Here is an 18,408-nt window from a genome sequence, read left to right on the forward strand (position 1 = left end):
TCTATAAAGACCTGACAACCAGGATGTCAAACTGAATAAGTAGACAGAAGGTGCACACAAAAGATTAACATATTCCGATAGGACACTCAAGATGCGAATGGAATTATAACAGAAGGAAACTTAATAATAACGGCATAATATTCCGCATTCCTTTGCTTACTTATAAATTGATTAGAGATGATGTAGAGACTGGAAATTCTTTTGTCTTATTGTTTTGTTCTTTTATCAGTCAAGTTCCGTATCCCACTTTTTTTTTTGCGTTCCATTCACATTAGATAATATTGGGATCTTTCCATTCAACTACCCCATTCTTATTTAAAAAGAAAAAAACCGAAGAAATAACATTTTTGTGTATATATATATTCGTTTTTTTTTATATATGAAATATAACATAATAATAATTTCTTTTTTCTTTTGTGTATCATTTGTCATGTTAAAAGATACGAAAAATCAAATTTAGTTGTTAGACCGACCTATTCCATAAGAAGCCTTCATATCGGACCGTCTTCGGAATATATCTCTATTAACGGAATATGGTCCTAGCCTCAGCTAGCACCAGTCACATATTCTCTCCTTGTGACACGTTAATCTACAGACGTGATTACGTAACACGACTAAGGTTCTTTTCACACCAAATCCCCACCTAATTCGCAACCCCTATCATAACCTTAAAAATTATCTACTGTTGCCATAGAAACAACTAACTTTCCATGATAAGTCGCTTAAATTCGTATCGAATGTTATTTCAGTTAAACTTTATTGATATCCATATCTGTTGACTTACTTCACAGTTATTTTTAGCGCTCATATTTTAGCTTTTTTCTCTAAAATGTTATGATTGGATGATATCAACCCAAACTCGGCTGTTAACGGGAATCAATTACCTTCACCATAATTTGCAGAGTTAAATGTCAAAATAAGACAAAGATAAACACTTTGACTCAGAGTCCAATTTTATTCCGAATTAATAAATATATTTTCATTTTTAATTAGTTTTTTAAAGCGGGGAGAAAATATATTAGGAAGTTTAATTGAATTAAAAAAAGAAATACGCCATGTATTGTCGAATATCTTGCTGTAAAATGTAAACTTTATCCTAATGGTCCATCGCTGTGGCTGGCAGGTGTGTGTGGATTAATGTTATCAACATCGTGGGGTCAATTATTTGAGGCATTTACTGACTTCCTCTGTTAGTCTTACTTAAATTGCTCCCTTTTTTGCTTCCTGACTCTCTGTTTTTATCTCTCACCTGGACTGTACCCGATAAAAGCAAATGATGAAACGTAGACAAAAAGGTAAACGTTTCGCTTCGTCTCTTTTAAGTTTGTCGTATGTGTGTATATATATATATATATATATATATATATTATATAGATAGATAGATAGATAGATAGATAGTGTGTATATATATACATATATATATATATATATATATATATATATATATATATATATATATACACACACACACATATATATATACACACACACACTATATATATATATATTTTGTGTGTGTATATATATATATATATAGATTGTGTGTGTGTGTGTATATATATATATATATACATATTACACAAACCCACACATACATAATTACATACTCACACACACACACTATATATATATATATATCCCGTCCTGATGATTTTCAGCTGTGTATCTGTGTATTTTTAATTTAATATATATCATGCATAAGTTGAATTATCTATTTCATAACATACATAATGGGTTTATTATTCAAAGTTGTTGCCAGAACAAAGAGGAAAAAAATTATGGAGCTACGTTAGTTATTAAAAAAAAATGTTTGAAATATTTCTATCATTGAAGTATAGAAACAAACGAAGCCTTAGAAGAGAGGAAATCCTTTTTGCATTTTAAATATTTACAGCAAATTTTGTAAAAATATGTACATTATGTAATATTTATTTATTAAATGATCATCGTAAACGATAGTAGCCGATTATTTCCTGATTAGTTATACATCCATGTATGTTTATTATATATACACAGGTCTGTAGTGTTTGCATAAGCGTATACTTTGATCGCCTTATTACTGAAATTGTCTTAATTATTATATCGTTCGTTAATTAAATGAAAAAAAATTGTATTCTTCTTTATCGACCTTAAAAGTTTTCCTTTTTCCTCGTCTCATGCCTAGTTTCACTTCTTTGTATCACTGTTGTCCGATAACTAAATTGATAATTCTGATTTGTGGAAGTAATTGGCAAATAGCAAGAATGTTTCGATGGAGTTTCGATGTTTCTAAATTACAAATTCATTAATTAGATTTGGCAATGGCCAGAAAAATCATTGACTCAATAAGAAATTAAGAAAAAAAAAATCAACAGAGCTACATAAATGTTTAATCTTTATCAAATAGATTTATTCTTATCCTTATATTTGGTTATATCTAAACAATATTTTGTTATTAATTAGGAATATTAACTCACGATTATTCCACACTTAGTTTCGGCTTTTCTCATAAAAAAATTCCGAAGATATTCAGGTGGAAATTTTTATGTATATTATTAACAATATAGGAGAGGCATGAGCACCATCACTCCACATTTTCTTTACTAATTTATTTGTTCGTTCATGTGCAAGGAATCCTCTTTCTATAGTTTTTATTCATGAGTTTATTTGTTAATTAATTTCCTTGTGAAAACCCTGTTTTACTGATCTTCCACATGATTTAACCGAAATGAAAACAATCACACTTGCTACTGAAGAGATATTCATATAACATGCTGTTAGGACGAACCACTTCCTTCTTTGTTAGTAAATAAATTCTATTAATAAACTCCGTATCTTACTATATTTCGTTGTTTTACCATTTTATATATCGTAGATGCAGTTACATAAGCGTATGTCTTTAAAGAACTATCTGGTAATAGAGAATTAAATGATCTAACTTTGTATACAGCCATGCAACCATCATTTGGCACGCAATATGAAAACCATAATACAACGTGTCTCTTTCATGTTCTTTAGTCGAAAAAAGTAATATTAAATTACTCTAATATCAAACTATTTTTAGTCTGTAATTCAAATTCAAAATAACTGGACTAAAACGAACAAAAACAAAAATATTATTTTCCATTTCACTTGAGTAATTCTTGCGACAGACAAAAGGAAACGTGTTTATGTTTTTCGACATGGCATATTGATTTCGTTTTTGTTCTTTAATTTATGAATAAGCTTAACCATACCATTGAAATGACTACCTAATACACTTGCTTGTTCCGGATAATGACTTAATCTTAAATCTTAGTCCTAGCACATCTAAAGTTTTGGTTCTTTGTCAATTTGCCAGGAATTTTCTTTCACTTTAGTTCTTCTATCCTTTGTTTTAACCAGTAAACATTAATCAGGTCTTCTTACACATTCACTCTCTTGATATTGAACAAAGCCACTTATCAAATGGCACTGGTATTCCGTGCTCACTATTATTAATTTGGATTTCTATTTTTTTCTCTGTTTACCTTTAGTCGTTTGGCATTTAGCCTATTTTTCCGAATTCGTAATTACTCCTGCAGCTCTTCGACAAATTCAGTAAAACGATTCAACGATTCGGATGTTAGCACATGAAAATTCCCAAGTTCATCCAGTTTTGTCCATTCTGTGTTCTTAAATTCATCCTGGGTTTATTGTTTCAAGAATTAAGATATGTGAACTGCTGAGGGGGAAACATTTAATCAAAAATTTATGGTAAATTCTCTAATCAATTATTGGAAGTGGACGGCAATGTCTTGGAATAAAAATCTTCAGGTTTGCAATAAGTTTAGTACTTTTCTTCTAAAGATAGATATTAATCTCTTGGCAGAGTTCTGGAATAGCTGTCTGTGGAACTTCATGGGAAAAGGGTTTCTTTGTATTTCATTTCTTAGTATTACTATGTTTAATATATGAAGGCGCGTGGTCTAGTGGTTAGAGTGTTACACTCACATCATCCAATTGTAGTTTCGATTCGAAGACGGGTGATGCGTTGTGTTTTTAAGTAAAACATTTCACTTCATGTTACTCCAGTTCAGTCAGGGGTAAATGAGTTCCTGCAATAATTAGGAAGCTAACCCTGTGAACGACTGAATCAGTGTTGTAATCTCAGTCACAGAGCTAAGCTCTGGCTCACGACAAACCTAAGTCCAATGTGTAAATTACAATTCTGAAAATTGTTACTTTTTTATTCTGTTTTGTCAAAAATTTCAATTGTTTACGTTTTTGCCGCTCCCTTCCGTACCCCCTTCCCTTTCCCGTGGGGCATGAAACTTCGGGAAACAGTTACTCTAAAACTCTGACAATCTTTTATTGAGTAGCCATGTATCATCTGTACAGCAAGAAAACCTGTTCTGATCCCTTTCTTCATACGTTTAACTCCCATCATCGTCTTGCAACTACACCCTTCTCTACTGTAGCCTTCGCTCAGTCAAAGGCAGTCCTGTGAGCTACATAACAACCTCACCAGTGCTTGTGCCACAAAAATGGTACTGTAAAGTTGATGTTAGGAAGGGCATCCAGCCATAAAAACCATGCCAAAACAGACGTTGGAACAAGATGCATAATTCACTGGATTCCATAAAATCGTCCAACCCAAGCTGGCATGGAAAATGGACATTAAATGATGATGGTGATCATCATCATCATCATAAAAGATTTAAAATGTGTATATCAGAAACATGTTACATGACAGTGAGAATTGAGTTATAAAGGTGAAAGACTTTATAGCATTGGTTGGATAGGAATCGGTTGAGAATTTGAGTGTAGTGGAACATTAAAAGCACCATCCGAGCATGATTGTTGCCAGGGCTGTTGACTGGCTCCTGTGCTGGTGGCACGTAAAAAGCACCTTTCGAGTGTGATTGTTGCTAGTGTCACCTTACTGGCATGTGAAAAACAACATTCGAACGTGGTCATTGCCATTGCTGCCAGACTGGCTCCCGTGCAGGTGGCACATAAAAAACACCTTTTGAGCATGGTCGATGCCAGTATCGCCTGACTGGCCCTCATGCCAGTGGCACATAAAAAGCGCCCACTACACTCTTGGAGTGGTTGGCATTAGGAAGGGCATTCAGCTGTAGAAACTTTGCCAGATCAGATTGGAGCCTAGTGCAGCCTCCTGGCTTGCCAGTCCTCAGTCAAACCATCCAACCCATGCCAGCATGGAAAGCAGATGTTAAACAATGATGATGATGATGGCCATGGAAGGAGTTAGTTTTAAGAAACATTCGAAAATGCTCGGGAAAAGTGACTAATGAAGATGGATGATGTTTGTTTGGTGGTGAAAAATGTGATGGATATCAACCAAAGCATTTTTTCATTTCTTAGATTTGATATATGTGAAGTAGGTTCAGTGAAGGGTAAACATCAAGGAAGAGATAGCAGTACAAAGTATGTAATTCACACCAATATATAAACAACCGTATGATTATTATATTTTATGTCATAGGATACACAGGGGATCTGTCTGGCTAAGGTTTAATATAAAAATACAAATGTGAACTATTTAAAAGAACTCCACTATACTGCCACTTTTAATAATCAGCTCTTGTACAAAGAAACTTGGTTTTCTCATCAGGGCCAACAAATAGTTGTTGATATTTCATTAATTTGTCTTACAGTGGAATATTGTACTCATATGTGGGATCACAACACTATCTCTACTCACAAACTTTGATTATACAACATGAAAGCTAATTGGCTTGATGTAAATTTATTCACTGAAATGCATAAGTGAGGCCCACTTATTGATCCCCAATGTCTATGAATTCTTTTCCTATTCATCTTCATCATCATTTAATGTCTGTCTTTCATGACTTTCTGGCATGGGCTGGATGGTTTAACAGGACTGCATCAAACCCTAGAGTCAGCTCTAGTATGGTTTCTGTATGTAACTGGATACCTTTTCTAATGCCTACCACTTTAGAGTATAGCAGGTACTTTTCCCTTGGCACCAGCAATAATGAGTTTGTTAACTTGCAAGACAAAAGATGGAGGTATTGTACGGAGAGAAGGTGGCGAGCTGGCAGAACCGTTAGCTCGCCGGGCAAAATGCCTAGCAGTATTTTGTCTGCCGCTATGTTCTGAGTTCAAATTCCGCCGAGGTTGACTTTGCCTTTCATCCTTTCAGGGTCGATAAATAAAGTACCAGTTACGCACTGGGGTCAATGTAATCGACTTAATCCGTTTGTCTATCCTTGTTTGTCCTCTCTATGTTTAGCCCCTTGTGGGTAATAAAGAAACAGGTATTGTTGAGAGAGCTGGCTTTAAATTTGGTGTTGAGCGGTTGAAGTATGATAAAAGGACAGGAACAGTTCAAACTAGATAAGTTTTAAAAAACTCTCCAAATTCACCAACTTCCACATCTCTGCTGTCCCCTATCTGTATATATACTAAAGGCTGCTTCATTAAGGGACTTCCTCCTCTCCCAAAACATTAGTCTTCAAGTTTTCAAAGCTATTTCACCCATACCTTCACTTCATTAGCTCTGAACATTGTAAGATAAAGATCACATCCTATTTGATTAACTTCTGAAACATCGAACATTGTTAGTAAGCTATCATTGTATTATGCCAGATCTGTGTAAGCAACAGTCATAATCATCTGCACCAGTGTTCATACATACCACTAATAACACATACCAGTGTTAATACATACTAGTATATTCTTTACTCTAGGCACAAGGCCTGAAATTTTTGGGGAAGGTGCCAGTCGATTAGATCGACTCCAGTATGCAACTGGTACTTAATTTATTGACCCCGAAAGGATGAAAGGCAAAGTCAACCTCGGCAGAATTTGAACTCAGAATGTATAGACAGACGAAATACCTATTTCTTTACTACCCACAAGGGGCTAAACACAGAGGGGACAAACAAGGACAGACAAACGGATTAAGTCGATTATATCGACCCCAGTGTGTAACTGGTACTTAATTTATTGACCTTGAAAGGATGAAAAGCAAAGTGGACCTCGGCGGAATTTGAACTCAGAACATAAAGACGGACGAATACCGCTAAGCATCTCTCCCGCCGTGCTAACGTTTCTGCCAGCTCACTGCCTTTTATATACTAGTATATTGCTGGGTGAAATGCTTAGCGGTATTTCATCTGTCTTTACGTTGAGTTCAAATTCCGCCGAAGTCGACTTTGCCTTTCATCCTTTCAAGGTTGATAAATTAAGTACCAGTTACGCACTGGGGTGATGTAATCAACTTAATCCCTTTGTCTGTTCTTGTTTGTCCCCTCTATGTTTAATCACCCACTGTGGGCAATAAAGAAATAAATATTTACTAGTATTACCATCACATCATTTAAACCCTGCACTCCCTACAGAGCATAGGCCATCAGTGACCCTTCTCCACTCGGGCTTGTCTTTCTCCCAGATCTTGTTCATTTTGAATTGTCATTGTTTGCTTGTGTAACTTTGATTTTTTTTCTAGGTAGGGGTGTTGGCCTTATAAAAAACCATTTTTACCTGTAGGCAGAGGTGATCCATTTTAGTCTGGTCTTTACCTTCACCTGTCTATCAGGATCTTGCACTCCACTGCTATAAACCCCATAGTGATTGGGGTAAACAACCCACCACCCTGCAACAAGGACTGGACCTTACAGTGGCAGTATTATGATGTACCAGCATTACTACATTCTAGTATTAACATGTACCAGTATTAATATGTGCTAGTGTTTATATATGGGAACGTGCATAGCTTAGTGGTTAGGGTGTTGGACTCGTTATCATAAGATTGTGGTTTCAATTCCTGGACCAGGCAGTGTATTGTGTTTTTGAGCAAAAATGTCATTTCATGTTACTCCAATCCATAGAGCAACATGAAATGAAAAAATGAGTAATCCTGAGATGGACTGGCATCCTGTCCAGTGGGAATATACACACCACGGAAATCAGGAAATTGGCCTTGTAAGTCTGTATGACTTGGGAAGGATCTTATTATTTATAGTGTTTATATACGCCAGTCTTCATGTTGATTGATGTGAAATTTAAACTATATTTTTTCTGTCTTGTTTGTTTCTTTCTTTTGTCTGTCGTCATTTTAATGATTTCTTACCTTGCAGATGTTCAACTCAATTGATCATACCAAGAAAAATCAATTTTTAGAACAAACCAAGGCTGCCAGAGAAGAACGCGCTTTTGAGCGAAGGAGAGACAATGCTGCCATTAAAATTCAAGTAAATATCTATATATCTGTATATCTATCTGTCTGTCTGTCTGTATTTCTATCTATCTATCTATCTATCTATCTATCTATCTATCTATCTATCTATCTATCTATCTATCTGTCTGTCTGTCTGTCTGTCTGTCTATCTATCTATCATCTATCTATCTATCTATCTATCTATCTATCTATCTATCTATCTATCTATCTGTCTGTCTGTCTGTCTGTCTGTCTATCTATCTATCTATCTATCTACACACACACACACACACACACAATTAATGTACAAACATCAAAAACTATATTTACAGTAATCAAAAGCTTAATTGATAACTCATTTTGTGAAGGAATTTGGTTGAGAGGAAACTGCTGGAAGTCCATTGTATATGTGTGTGTTTATTAATTGCTAGCAAGCACATAGTGTTTTGCTTTGCAACCACAATATACTACAAAATATATTAAAGGTTTATAAGTCACTATTGTGCCTTACTTTTGTGTTAGAGTGCAATGTCCTCATTTTTAAGTTTATTTCTAACGAAAGCATCATCCAAATGTGGCTGATGCCAGTGTTGCCTTGACTGGCTTCCATGCTGGTGGCACTTCAAAAGCACCATCTGATTGTGGCCAATGCTAGCTCCACTGGCCCCTTGTGCTGGTGGCACATAAAAACCATCCACTACACTCTCGGAGTGGCTGGCGTTAGGAAGGGCATCCAGCTGTAGAAACACTGCCAGATCAGTTTGGCGTCTGGTGCAGCCTCCTGGCTTCCCAGACTCCAGTCAAACCATCCAACCCATGCCAGCATGGAAAACGGAGGTTAAACAACAATGATGATGATGATGATTTTTTATAGAATTCAGAGCCGGCACTGAAAGTCATGATATTTCACACACAAATACATTTATATAAACAATGCAATCCAAGATAGAAAAAAAACAGGTAATGAGTGTATATGCATATTTCAAGTGTGATTGTTCTGTCATCAGTAGCAATAGTTGATGGGTTGGATGTGTTGCTGATGAAAGAGCAATAACTCTTGAAATAGGCATATACACCCATTATATATTTTTTATATCTTTGATCGCATTGTTTACATAAAAATGTGTGTGTGGGTGTGAGTGCATTGCTGTCTCCTTATTTTGACTTCTTGTGATACCTGCAAACAAGTCTCACCATTATACAAACAGTGTCATTCATTTCTAATCTTAAAGCAAAATGTGTCTGGTCATGGGGAAATATTACCTTACTTGGGAGCAGGTAAGGATTGGCAACAAGAAGGGTATCTAGCTGTAGAAAATCTGCCTCAACGAATTCCACCTGACCCATGTGAGCATGAAAAAGTGGATATTAAATATACATTACATTTTCATAAACATAATTACATTTTCCCCATTTGTTTAATAAATATTTCTTTAGTATGACCTTATTAGTTCACACTTAATTCAGTGAAACATTATTAGGTTGCTCTTAATTGAATGTGGCCTTCAAATATATAATGGTTCCATTCACCCTGCCTCTGCTACATCATCCAAGTAAAACAGTATCCTCAAAATAAACAAATATATAAATTTAAATTCTGACTTTGTCTAACAATGGTTGTAATTCTAGAGTAATTTCTTAATTTAGCTTCGTTTTTTTTCCTTTCTTTTCTTTTAACAACTGTTTCAGCAAATTCAAACCATTTAAAGAACTAGTTTGTTGCTAAGTCAAAGAGTTACTAACTTTTCTATTTAAACCATGGAGTGACTAACATATATTAGATTCGTGCAGTTACTAATCAACAACATCATTTATGTTTAATGTCCTTTTTCCATGCTGGCATGGGTTGGATGATTTGACAGGAGCTGGCAAGCCAGAGAGCTGCACCAGGCTCCATCATCTGCTTTGATAATGCTTCTACATTTGGCTGTCCTTCTTAATGCCAACCACTTTACAAAGTGTGCTGGGTGCATTTTATGTGACACCAGCATCAAATGTCTTTCATTATAACCCCAGGTTGATGAAAGCCTTGTGAATGGATTTGGTAGACAGAAACTAAAAGAAATCCATTGTGTGTGTATGTGTGTCCCCTCTTGACTTGACATCACATAATTATTGTGAATGAATGTCCTTAATTTCCAATATTCTGTGAAACATGTCTGGCCATAGGGAGATATTGTCTTGCTTGGAAAGACAAGATGGGCATCCAGCTGTAGGTAATAACTTCTTTAATAAATTCTATCCAACCCATGCAGACATGGGAAAGTGAATGTTAAAATGATGATGATGATGTAGTACCATATGTAATATCATGATTCAATGTTTGTTAACATTTCTTATTGTTTAAATGAACATGAATTAAATTGATTTTGTTGTGTTTAAATGAAATTATTTCTCCATTTCCAGTCTTTGGTTAGAGGTCATGTTTGCCGGGTCAAACTACAAACACAAGTTCGGTAAGTTGAAATGTCCTTAATTCTTGAATTATGCAATAAAGTTAGTCTTCGTTTCTTTAATGGTTCTGGTCAGTAAATCATTTATGCTAATACACAATATTATTTATGGCTGCACGTGAAGATGAAAATGATCTCATTAACAATTATGTATGCTTCCATATTTTTTATTACTCAGAACAGTTGTGTCTACACAAATACAACAATTATTTGAATAGAACAGCATCCATGAAATGGTTATTGTGACAATTAATAGTTTTCATTGCTTAAGATATTTTACTTTTTTATATGGAAATTGTTCATAGTAGGAAGGGCATCCGGCCGTAGAAACCGTGTCAAATCTGACAGTAGAACTCAACACAGCCTTGCTGCTTGCCAGATCCTGTCAAACCGTCCAACCATCCAACCCATGTCAGCATAGAAAATAAACGTTCAATGATGATAATGATGAGAATAAGTAGAAAGGAACACTTTATCACAAAACTGACTGGTAGAGTTCTAAGTAGCACTTAAAGGTGTTCTGCTCAGGAATTCAGTCTCCCAGCTTTTATAATATTCTGTCAAAACTTCTAGAACTTTCAGCAGAACTATTTGGTTGGAAAATTCATGAAATTTACACAAATTTGCAATCATGGAAAAGTGAATGTTAAAACAATGATTATGAATATATTTATTTGTGTTTCACATGATAATGTTTGTATGTTTTACCCAGCATCACTCCATTGTATTTATTGTTGTTGGTATTTTATTTACAGGCAGGAGTTGGATTTACTTCTTCAAATACCCCAGACTATGGATATTGAATATAATCCAAAACAACGACCAGGTGAGTTAAATGTATGAGTTTTTAATAATTTATATTTTGGTATGTCAAAGTATATATTTCCTTCACAGCATCCAACAGAGTTTATCTAAAAATATCTGCTTCCTAAGAAGACATTTGATCCAGAAAACAGGAAATGAATTCCAATCTTGTTTTTAATTTTAAAACTTTCACTTTTTGTTATCTATAAAAAGAGCATTTCAAGTCTCAAATAATTTCAAAACAGCTGCCCTAGTCTGTTGCTCCTTCCCCATCCTTTTCCCTTTTTTTCAATCACAATGTTAATATTAGCCCTTTGGCATTTAAGCCAGTCCTATCCAGTCCAAATATTCTACCTGTTTTATGCTCAAACTGGTCAGGTCTGGCCTCTCACAAATACACTACAATTCATTCTACCAATAAACTATTACATCTTTGAAATCTCAAGGCTACAAGATAATGCATGATTAATTCAAAACAATGTAAATAAATAAATATTACATTTGACAGAGTAATCTGAATGCTAAACAGTATATCATATGAAGACATGAACATTAATGATCTCCAGTTGTTTTCTTGATTAAATATCATAGGTTTAATGTCTTAATTATTTATTTTTGTGTTTCTCATTTCAGTGCTGGAACTTTTCTCTGCCTTAAAGAAGTTTCTGTTTGTCTTTAATATCAAAGAAGACAAAAGGGTAATTATTCCACTAAATATTGGGATTTCTCTTTAACCAATTATATTAAACAATTTCCTTTGATTTGGTCAGGAAAATTAGTCTTGCCCCAGGTCAGCCCTCAATGATCTCAGGTATAATGTATCCAGAGAAAGATTATTCAATGTGTCTGGACCTGTCAATGGCCCTCTTACAACTCTCTTAATGTTTAGTTTTCCTTCTTTTTGTGTTTTACACTCTGTACTCTACATGTACTTCTTAGCTTTCATTGATGTCTTTCTCTACTTGATTTGTATATCTGCTTTCCATTCTTTCTTTTAACCTTTTCTAATAAATTGCAGTGCACCTGAGCACTGTATACAATTAGTCCATCATCATCATCATCATTATTATTATTATTATTATTATGCCTGACTGGCCCTCGTGCTGAGGGGCACGTAAAAAGCACCCACTACACTCTCGGAGTGGTTGGCGTTAGGAAGGGCATCCAGCTGTAGAAACTTTGCCAGATCAGATTGGAGCCTGGAGCAGCCATCTGGTTTGCCAGTCCTCAGTCAAATCGTCCAACCCATGCTAGCATGGAAAGCAGACGTTAAACGATGATGATGATGATGATTCTTATTATTAAAGGTGGTGAGCTGGCAGAATCATCAGCATGCTGGGCTAAATACTTGGCAGCATTTTGTCCATTTTTATGTTCCAAGTTCAAATTCTGCTGACATTGACTTTGCCTTTCATCCTTTTGGGGTTGATAAATTAAGTACCAATTGAACACTGGGGTCAATGTAATCAATTTACCTGCTCCCCTGAAATTGCTGGCCTTGTGCCAAAATTATTATTATTATTATTATTATCATTATTATTATTATTATTATTATTATTATTATTGTGGCACGTAAAAAGCACCCACTACACTCACGGAGTGGTTGGCGTTAGGAAGGGCATCCAGCCGTAGAAACACTGCCAGATTTGACTGGGCCTGATGAAGCCTTCTGGCTTCACAGACCCCAGTAGAACCGTCCAACCCATGCTAGCATGGAAAACGGACGCTAAATGACGATGATGATGATGATGATGATTATTATTATTATTATTACTACTACTACTACTACTATTATTATTGAGTGAGAGAATAGCACATTCCATCAAAGTGATTCTTGGGTACAAACATTCAAAGCTCAATATACCCATCATGATTACCTGTCTGATAAGGGTACACCAGGCATATGCATCACAACCATACGTACACAATATAGTGACTTCATATCAAGATAGACAGCACATGACTTGCGGGTGGTACCTCTTAGAATTTTTATGAGGTCAAGTAGCCCATCCTGCTCATAAGGCTTGTTTAAGGATTATTATCATTATTATTATTATTATTATTATTATTATTATTATTATTATTGTAACAAGCTGGCAAAATCATTAGTGTGCCTGATGAAATGCTTAGTGACATTTTTTCCAGTTCTTCACGTTCTGAGTTCAAATGCTGCTGAAGTCAGCTTGGTCTTTTATCCTATCAGGGTTGATAAAATAAGTACCAGTTGAGCATTGGAGTTAATGTAATTGACTAACCTTCTCCCCCCCAAATTTTTGGCCTTGTGCCTGTAGTAAAAAGTATTATCATTATTATTTTAAGGTAGTAGGATGTGATTTGAGAGAGATTTGGCTGTTATCTCTTGCATGTTGATCAACTCTGTATAAATTCCATTGATGGCTCAGGACAGTTTCTGTGTAAGATTCTGATGGTGTTATAGAATCCTCCTGGACCATAACTAGAGGTACAATCTAATAATTTTAATTAAACTAATGGAATTACTCTGTTCCAAATTGTTGAACAAGGACTCTTGCCTAATGTGTTGTGAAGTGGAACTAAGCCCTGGATTGTGCAGTTGTAACAGAAACTTCTTAACCTCACATCCATGCCTGCTTCAGTTTAAATTAATTGATTTTAATTCGAACCTTTTTTTTTTGCTTATTTTTCTCTTGTTGATATTCAAAAATATCTTTCATTTTTTTCTGTTGTTGTTGTTTTGCAGAGGTATGAGTATGTATGCCGTTACCTTCTTGTCAGTGTACAGTCTGAGAACACAAAAGTAAGTCTCCTTTCATGATTCTGAAATTTCCACCTATTTTTTGGTGTATGTATTACCACGTATCACCTCCTCTCCCATGACCCATTCCTATTTTCCTTACATTATCCCCAAACTAAAACTTGTCATTGCCCACACCTCTATGTCCACCATTTACTGCTTTCACTTCTGTCTTCATTTCTACCGTCTGTCACTTATCTTTCACACTCTCACAAATTTACCTTCCCACCCTTTCTGATCCACTGTCTGTATTTTCTCTTATGCTCACCTTGTTCCTCAAACATATTCCCCAATATCTCATTTCCACCATCATTTCTCCTTTTCCAGCGGGATAGCCATGTCTCTGCTCTGCAGTAAGACAACTCTTCCTGTTCATCTTTCATTCTTTTGCCTTTCAATACCTGGCACAAAACCACCTTCCTCAATACTGCACCCCCACCACTGCCAAGGGGTTTCGTGTTGCAAGTTACTTGGTGATCTCACAAAAAAAGCATTCAATACACTTTGTAAAGGGGTTGGCATTAGGAAGGGCATCTAGCCATGGCAACCATGCTAAAGCAGACATTGGAGGCTAAATGCATCTCTCAGGTTAACTGGATCCTGTTGAAGGTGATAGGTGGTAATTATGTTTTTAATAAATTCCCAGGTTTATGTGTTTGAGCTACAATTAATTGAGAAGTGCCAGTGGCACATAAAAGGGCACCATTCAAGTGTGATCGTTACCAGCGTTGCCTTACTGGCACTTGTGCCTGTGCTTGTAGGGTGCCAAGAGCACCATCTGAGTGTGATTGTTGCCAGAGCAGCCAACTGGTTCTGTGCCGGTGGCACGTAAAAGGGAACCATTTGAGTGTGATCATTACCAACGTTGCCTTACTGGCACCCGTGCCGGTGGCATGTGTAAAAAGATTCAAGTGTGGTCATTGCCAGTACCGCTTGACTGGCCCTGTGCCAGTGGCACGTAAAAAGCACCCACTACACTCTTGGAGTAATTGGCGTTAGGAAGGGCATCCAGCTGCAGAAGATTGGAGCCTGGTGCGGCCGTCTGGTTCGCCAGACCTCAGTCAAAATCGTCCAACCCATGCTAGCATGGAAAGCGGATGTTAAACGATGATGATGTGTTTGAGCTACAATTAATTAAGAAGTAGACATTAAAACATTGTGAAGCTAATAAACTGTGTTCTTAGTCTTATTATGTTAATTTTTATGTTTAGTATTTGAGTCTATTTTTTTTATTTTTCAGACATCGTATGTTGCCATGTCAATGCAAAAACAACATGTGCTTTCCTGGATCCAACAACTGAAAACTGTGTTGTGGAATTGTTGTGTGTGTCTCAAGTATCTCAAGGTAATTTATTTCTAAATTTTATTTCCTGGCTGTTTGGTTAAGTAGTTTGCTTTTATGACCATGTGGTTTCAGGTTCAGTCCCACCTTGGGTAAATGCCTTCTACAATAATCCCCAGTTTGTGAGTGGAATTGGTAGGCTCACACCCCTTTTCCCTAATTACATATTTCTCTTCCCACTACTATTCATTTTTGCCTCTCACCCTATAAAGAGGATGGCAAGTGAAGAGAGATGAAAGGGTTTTGAAGTCACTTTTGTTGTCTTGGCATAACTGACCTCTCCAACACTGGTATAACTAGTGCTGCTGCATGAAAGCTTCTCATACATGTGTATGTGTTCATTTGTGTGAGTGCGTATGCATGTGTGTGCATATGCAAGTGTTATCATTCCCTGACTTTGCTTGTCACTGTCTGAGCAAAATGGCAAATATTATGAGACAGAATGAACAAATTAAACAATTAATACAGGAGAAGTGGATGAAGGTAGAGTGGATAGGGCACAGTTGGTCCAGTGCGGCCTTGTGTGCATGTGTGTGTGTATGTGCGTGTGTGCATGCATGCCTCTGTGTGTGTGTGTACATTTTAAAAATTAAATTTTTGTTTTTCATTTCAGCCAGAAAATCACCGTGATAACCAAGCAATTGTGGTTCATTTACGTATGCTAATTACTTTCACAAGTATTGGGTCTTGGGGTATAGTGAAAGGAAAGACTGGTAACTATTTATTTCCTGTTATTTTGACATTTTCTTGCATCTTATCTCCTAAATCTAATGACATTTTTTCATTGTGTGTCACAAAACTACAGTTGATATTTTATGTGAAAATAACAGAAAGAGTAATGTTAGAGGCATTTATGCACAAATATATATATTTATTAACACCACCCAGTTGAATGATACTGCCCAGGTGTCGAAACCATAATGATATCTGCTAGGCAGCTGATGATAGTATATATTTGGCGTGCTTGTTGTCTGTGAATCTTTTATACCTTGTGTTCTTGTTCAAAGTTGTCCTCATTCTCAGAGGACATTTATTTAGATATTTAGAATTTGAATATTATGTCATCAATGTAAGTTTACAAATAATAAAAAAAAATAATATGACTAGAGATTAGTGGTGAGTCAGCATACATATTGATACATCTAAAGATGTGAGTGAGGATCAATGATATTTCTTGTTTATTGACAATAACAGATCAAGTATGTTACTTGGAACTGAAGATTAAAAGAAAAAATGATACCATAAATGTGTAGTAGATGCTTGGATGATGTTTTGTATTAGTATTCTTAATATCAGTTTCAAATTTTGGCACAAGGCCAGCAAATTTGGAGAAGGGATTTGTTGATTACATCGACCCCAGTGTTCAACTGGTACTTATTTTATCAACCCTAAAAGGATGAAAGGTAAAGTTGACCTTGGTGGAATTTGAACTCATAAAGAGCCAAAGGGATGCCACTAAGAATTTAGTCCAACATGCTAACAACTCTGCCAGCTCACATAATAATAATAATAATGGTTTCAAATTTTTCCACAAGGGCAGCAATTTTGGGGGAGGGGATGTGTCAATTAATTCAACACCCAGTGTTCAACTGGTACTTATTTTATCAACCCCAAAAGGATGAAAGGTAAAGTCGACCTTGGTGGAATTTGAACTCAGAACTTAAAAAATGGTTAAACTGACACTAAGCATTTTGTCCAGCATGCTAATGATTCTGCCAGCTCACCACCATATGGTATTGTTAATATCACCATCATTTCTCCATTACCTGAACCAAATCTCCCTCAAATCATACTCTACCTTCTTAAAACAAAAAGACACATTGGATAATGTAATCCTAGATATGTCAAGCCTAAATAAGATGATGGGATGGTATTGTCTTAGTGAATAAACGCTTCCTATATTGCCTTGTCTTGCTTTGGGCCCTCAACCTTCATACAGTCTTAGGAATGCCATTGTGATGTATGGTGTGTCTTGGATATTTTTAGATCTGGTAAAACCCATTCCTCTCCTGGGATTTCTTTGAGAAAGAGAGAAAGATAGACAGAAAGAATTTGAAGAATGAAAAAATCAATTCCAGTGATAGAGTGGTATTTTGCTTATTGTCCTTCAAAAGATAAAAGGCAAAGTTAACCTTGGAAGGATTTGAACTCATGAAGAGAGAGCCAGAATGATTATTGCAAAGGAATCTATCCGATGCTCTACTGATTCTACCATTTAGCTGCCTTACTTTCTATATTAGTTCTTTATTGGTGAACTTCATTGATGACCATTCAGAATGTAGCTCCTTATTGTATTGAGTCTTTGTTATGCTTCTTGTAATGTTTAATTCTGCCATGTGAATGTGTTAGACCCTCCACTACTCTTATATGCATACATTAAAGAAATATTTATTAAACATGCAGGGAAAATGCAATTATGTTTATTATGAATATGTAATTCTAAATATTAACCCTTTTGTTACTATATTTTTCACCAAATCACTGCCTTTGTCTCAATATTGAAAATAATGAAGAATTTAGTAAAATAACTTTGTCATTATTAAATTAGTGTTTGAAACATAAATTACCATGAAATTTTGATGCAAGATACAGATAAGGAAATAATTTTATTCTCAAATGCAGGAGAATGCTAATAATATAACACGAACAGTGGCTGCCGACAGATTTTTCTGCAAAATCTGGATAGTTTATCCTGTTCCTGCTATATTATCAGCATTCTCCTGTCTTCTTCTTGTCTTGAGACAGCATTTACCCGGGGTGGGTTGAGCTGGCTTCATTCATCCTCAATGCTGCATCTCTCACAAACGCCAACCAGACCTGGCGATTTGAGGCTAACAACCGCGTGATCTCCAACCACTCCTTATCCCAGCAGCCAACACCGTAGATA

General features: G+C 35.8%; 1 protein-coding gene across 1 annotated transcript in view; it reads left to right on the top strand.

Annotated features, from left to right (window-relative positions):
* Positions 1-389: 389 nt before the first annotated feature.
* LOC115213207 (ubiquitin-protein ligase E3B) overlaps positions 390-18,408 on the top strand; it is a 64,503-nt gene continuing 46,484 nt past the window's right edge. Inside the window, exons 1-8 of the mRNA XM_029782145.2 lie at positions 390-1,295; positions 8,070-8,183; positions 10,556-10,605; positions 11,358-11,428; positions 12,040-12,104; positions 14,126-14,182; positions 15,420-15,524; positions 16,135-16,234. Coding sequence (XP_029638005.1) covers positions 8,070-8,183; positions 10,556-10,605; positions 11,358-11,428; positions 12,040-12,104; positions 14,126-14,182; positions 15,420-15,524; positions 16,135-16,234 — 562 coding nt within the window. The 5' untranslated portion in view covers positions 390-1,295. The remainder of the gene's footprint in view (positions 1,296-8,069; positions 8,184-10,555; positions 10,606-11,357; positions 11,429-12,039; positions 12,105-14,125; positions 14,183-15,419; positions 15,525-16,134; positions 16,235-18,408) is intronic.

Source organism: Octopus sinensis, linkage group LG1 (assembly GCF_006345805.1).
Source record: "Octopus sinensis linkage group LG1, ASM634580v1, whole genome shotgun sequence".
Lineage (NCBI taxonomy): Eukaryota > Metazoa > Mollusca > Cephalopoda > Octopoda > Octopodidae > Octopus > Octopus sinensis.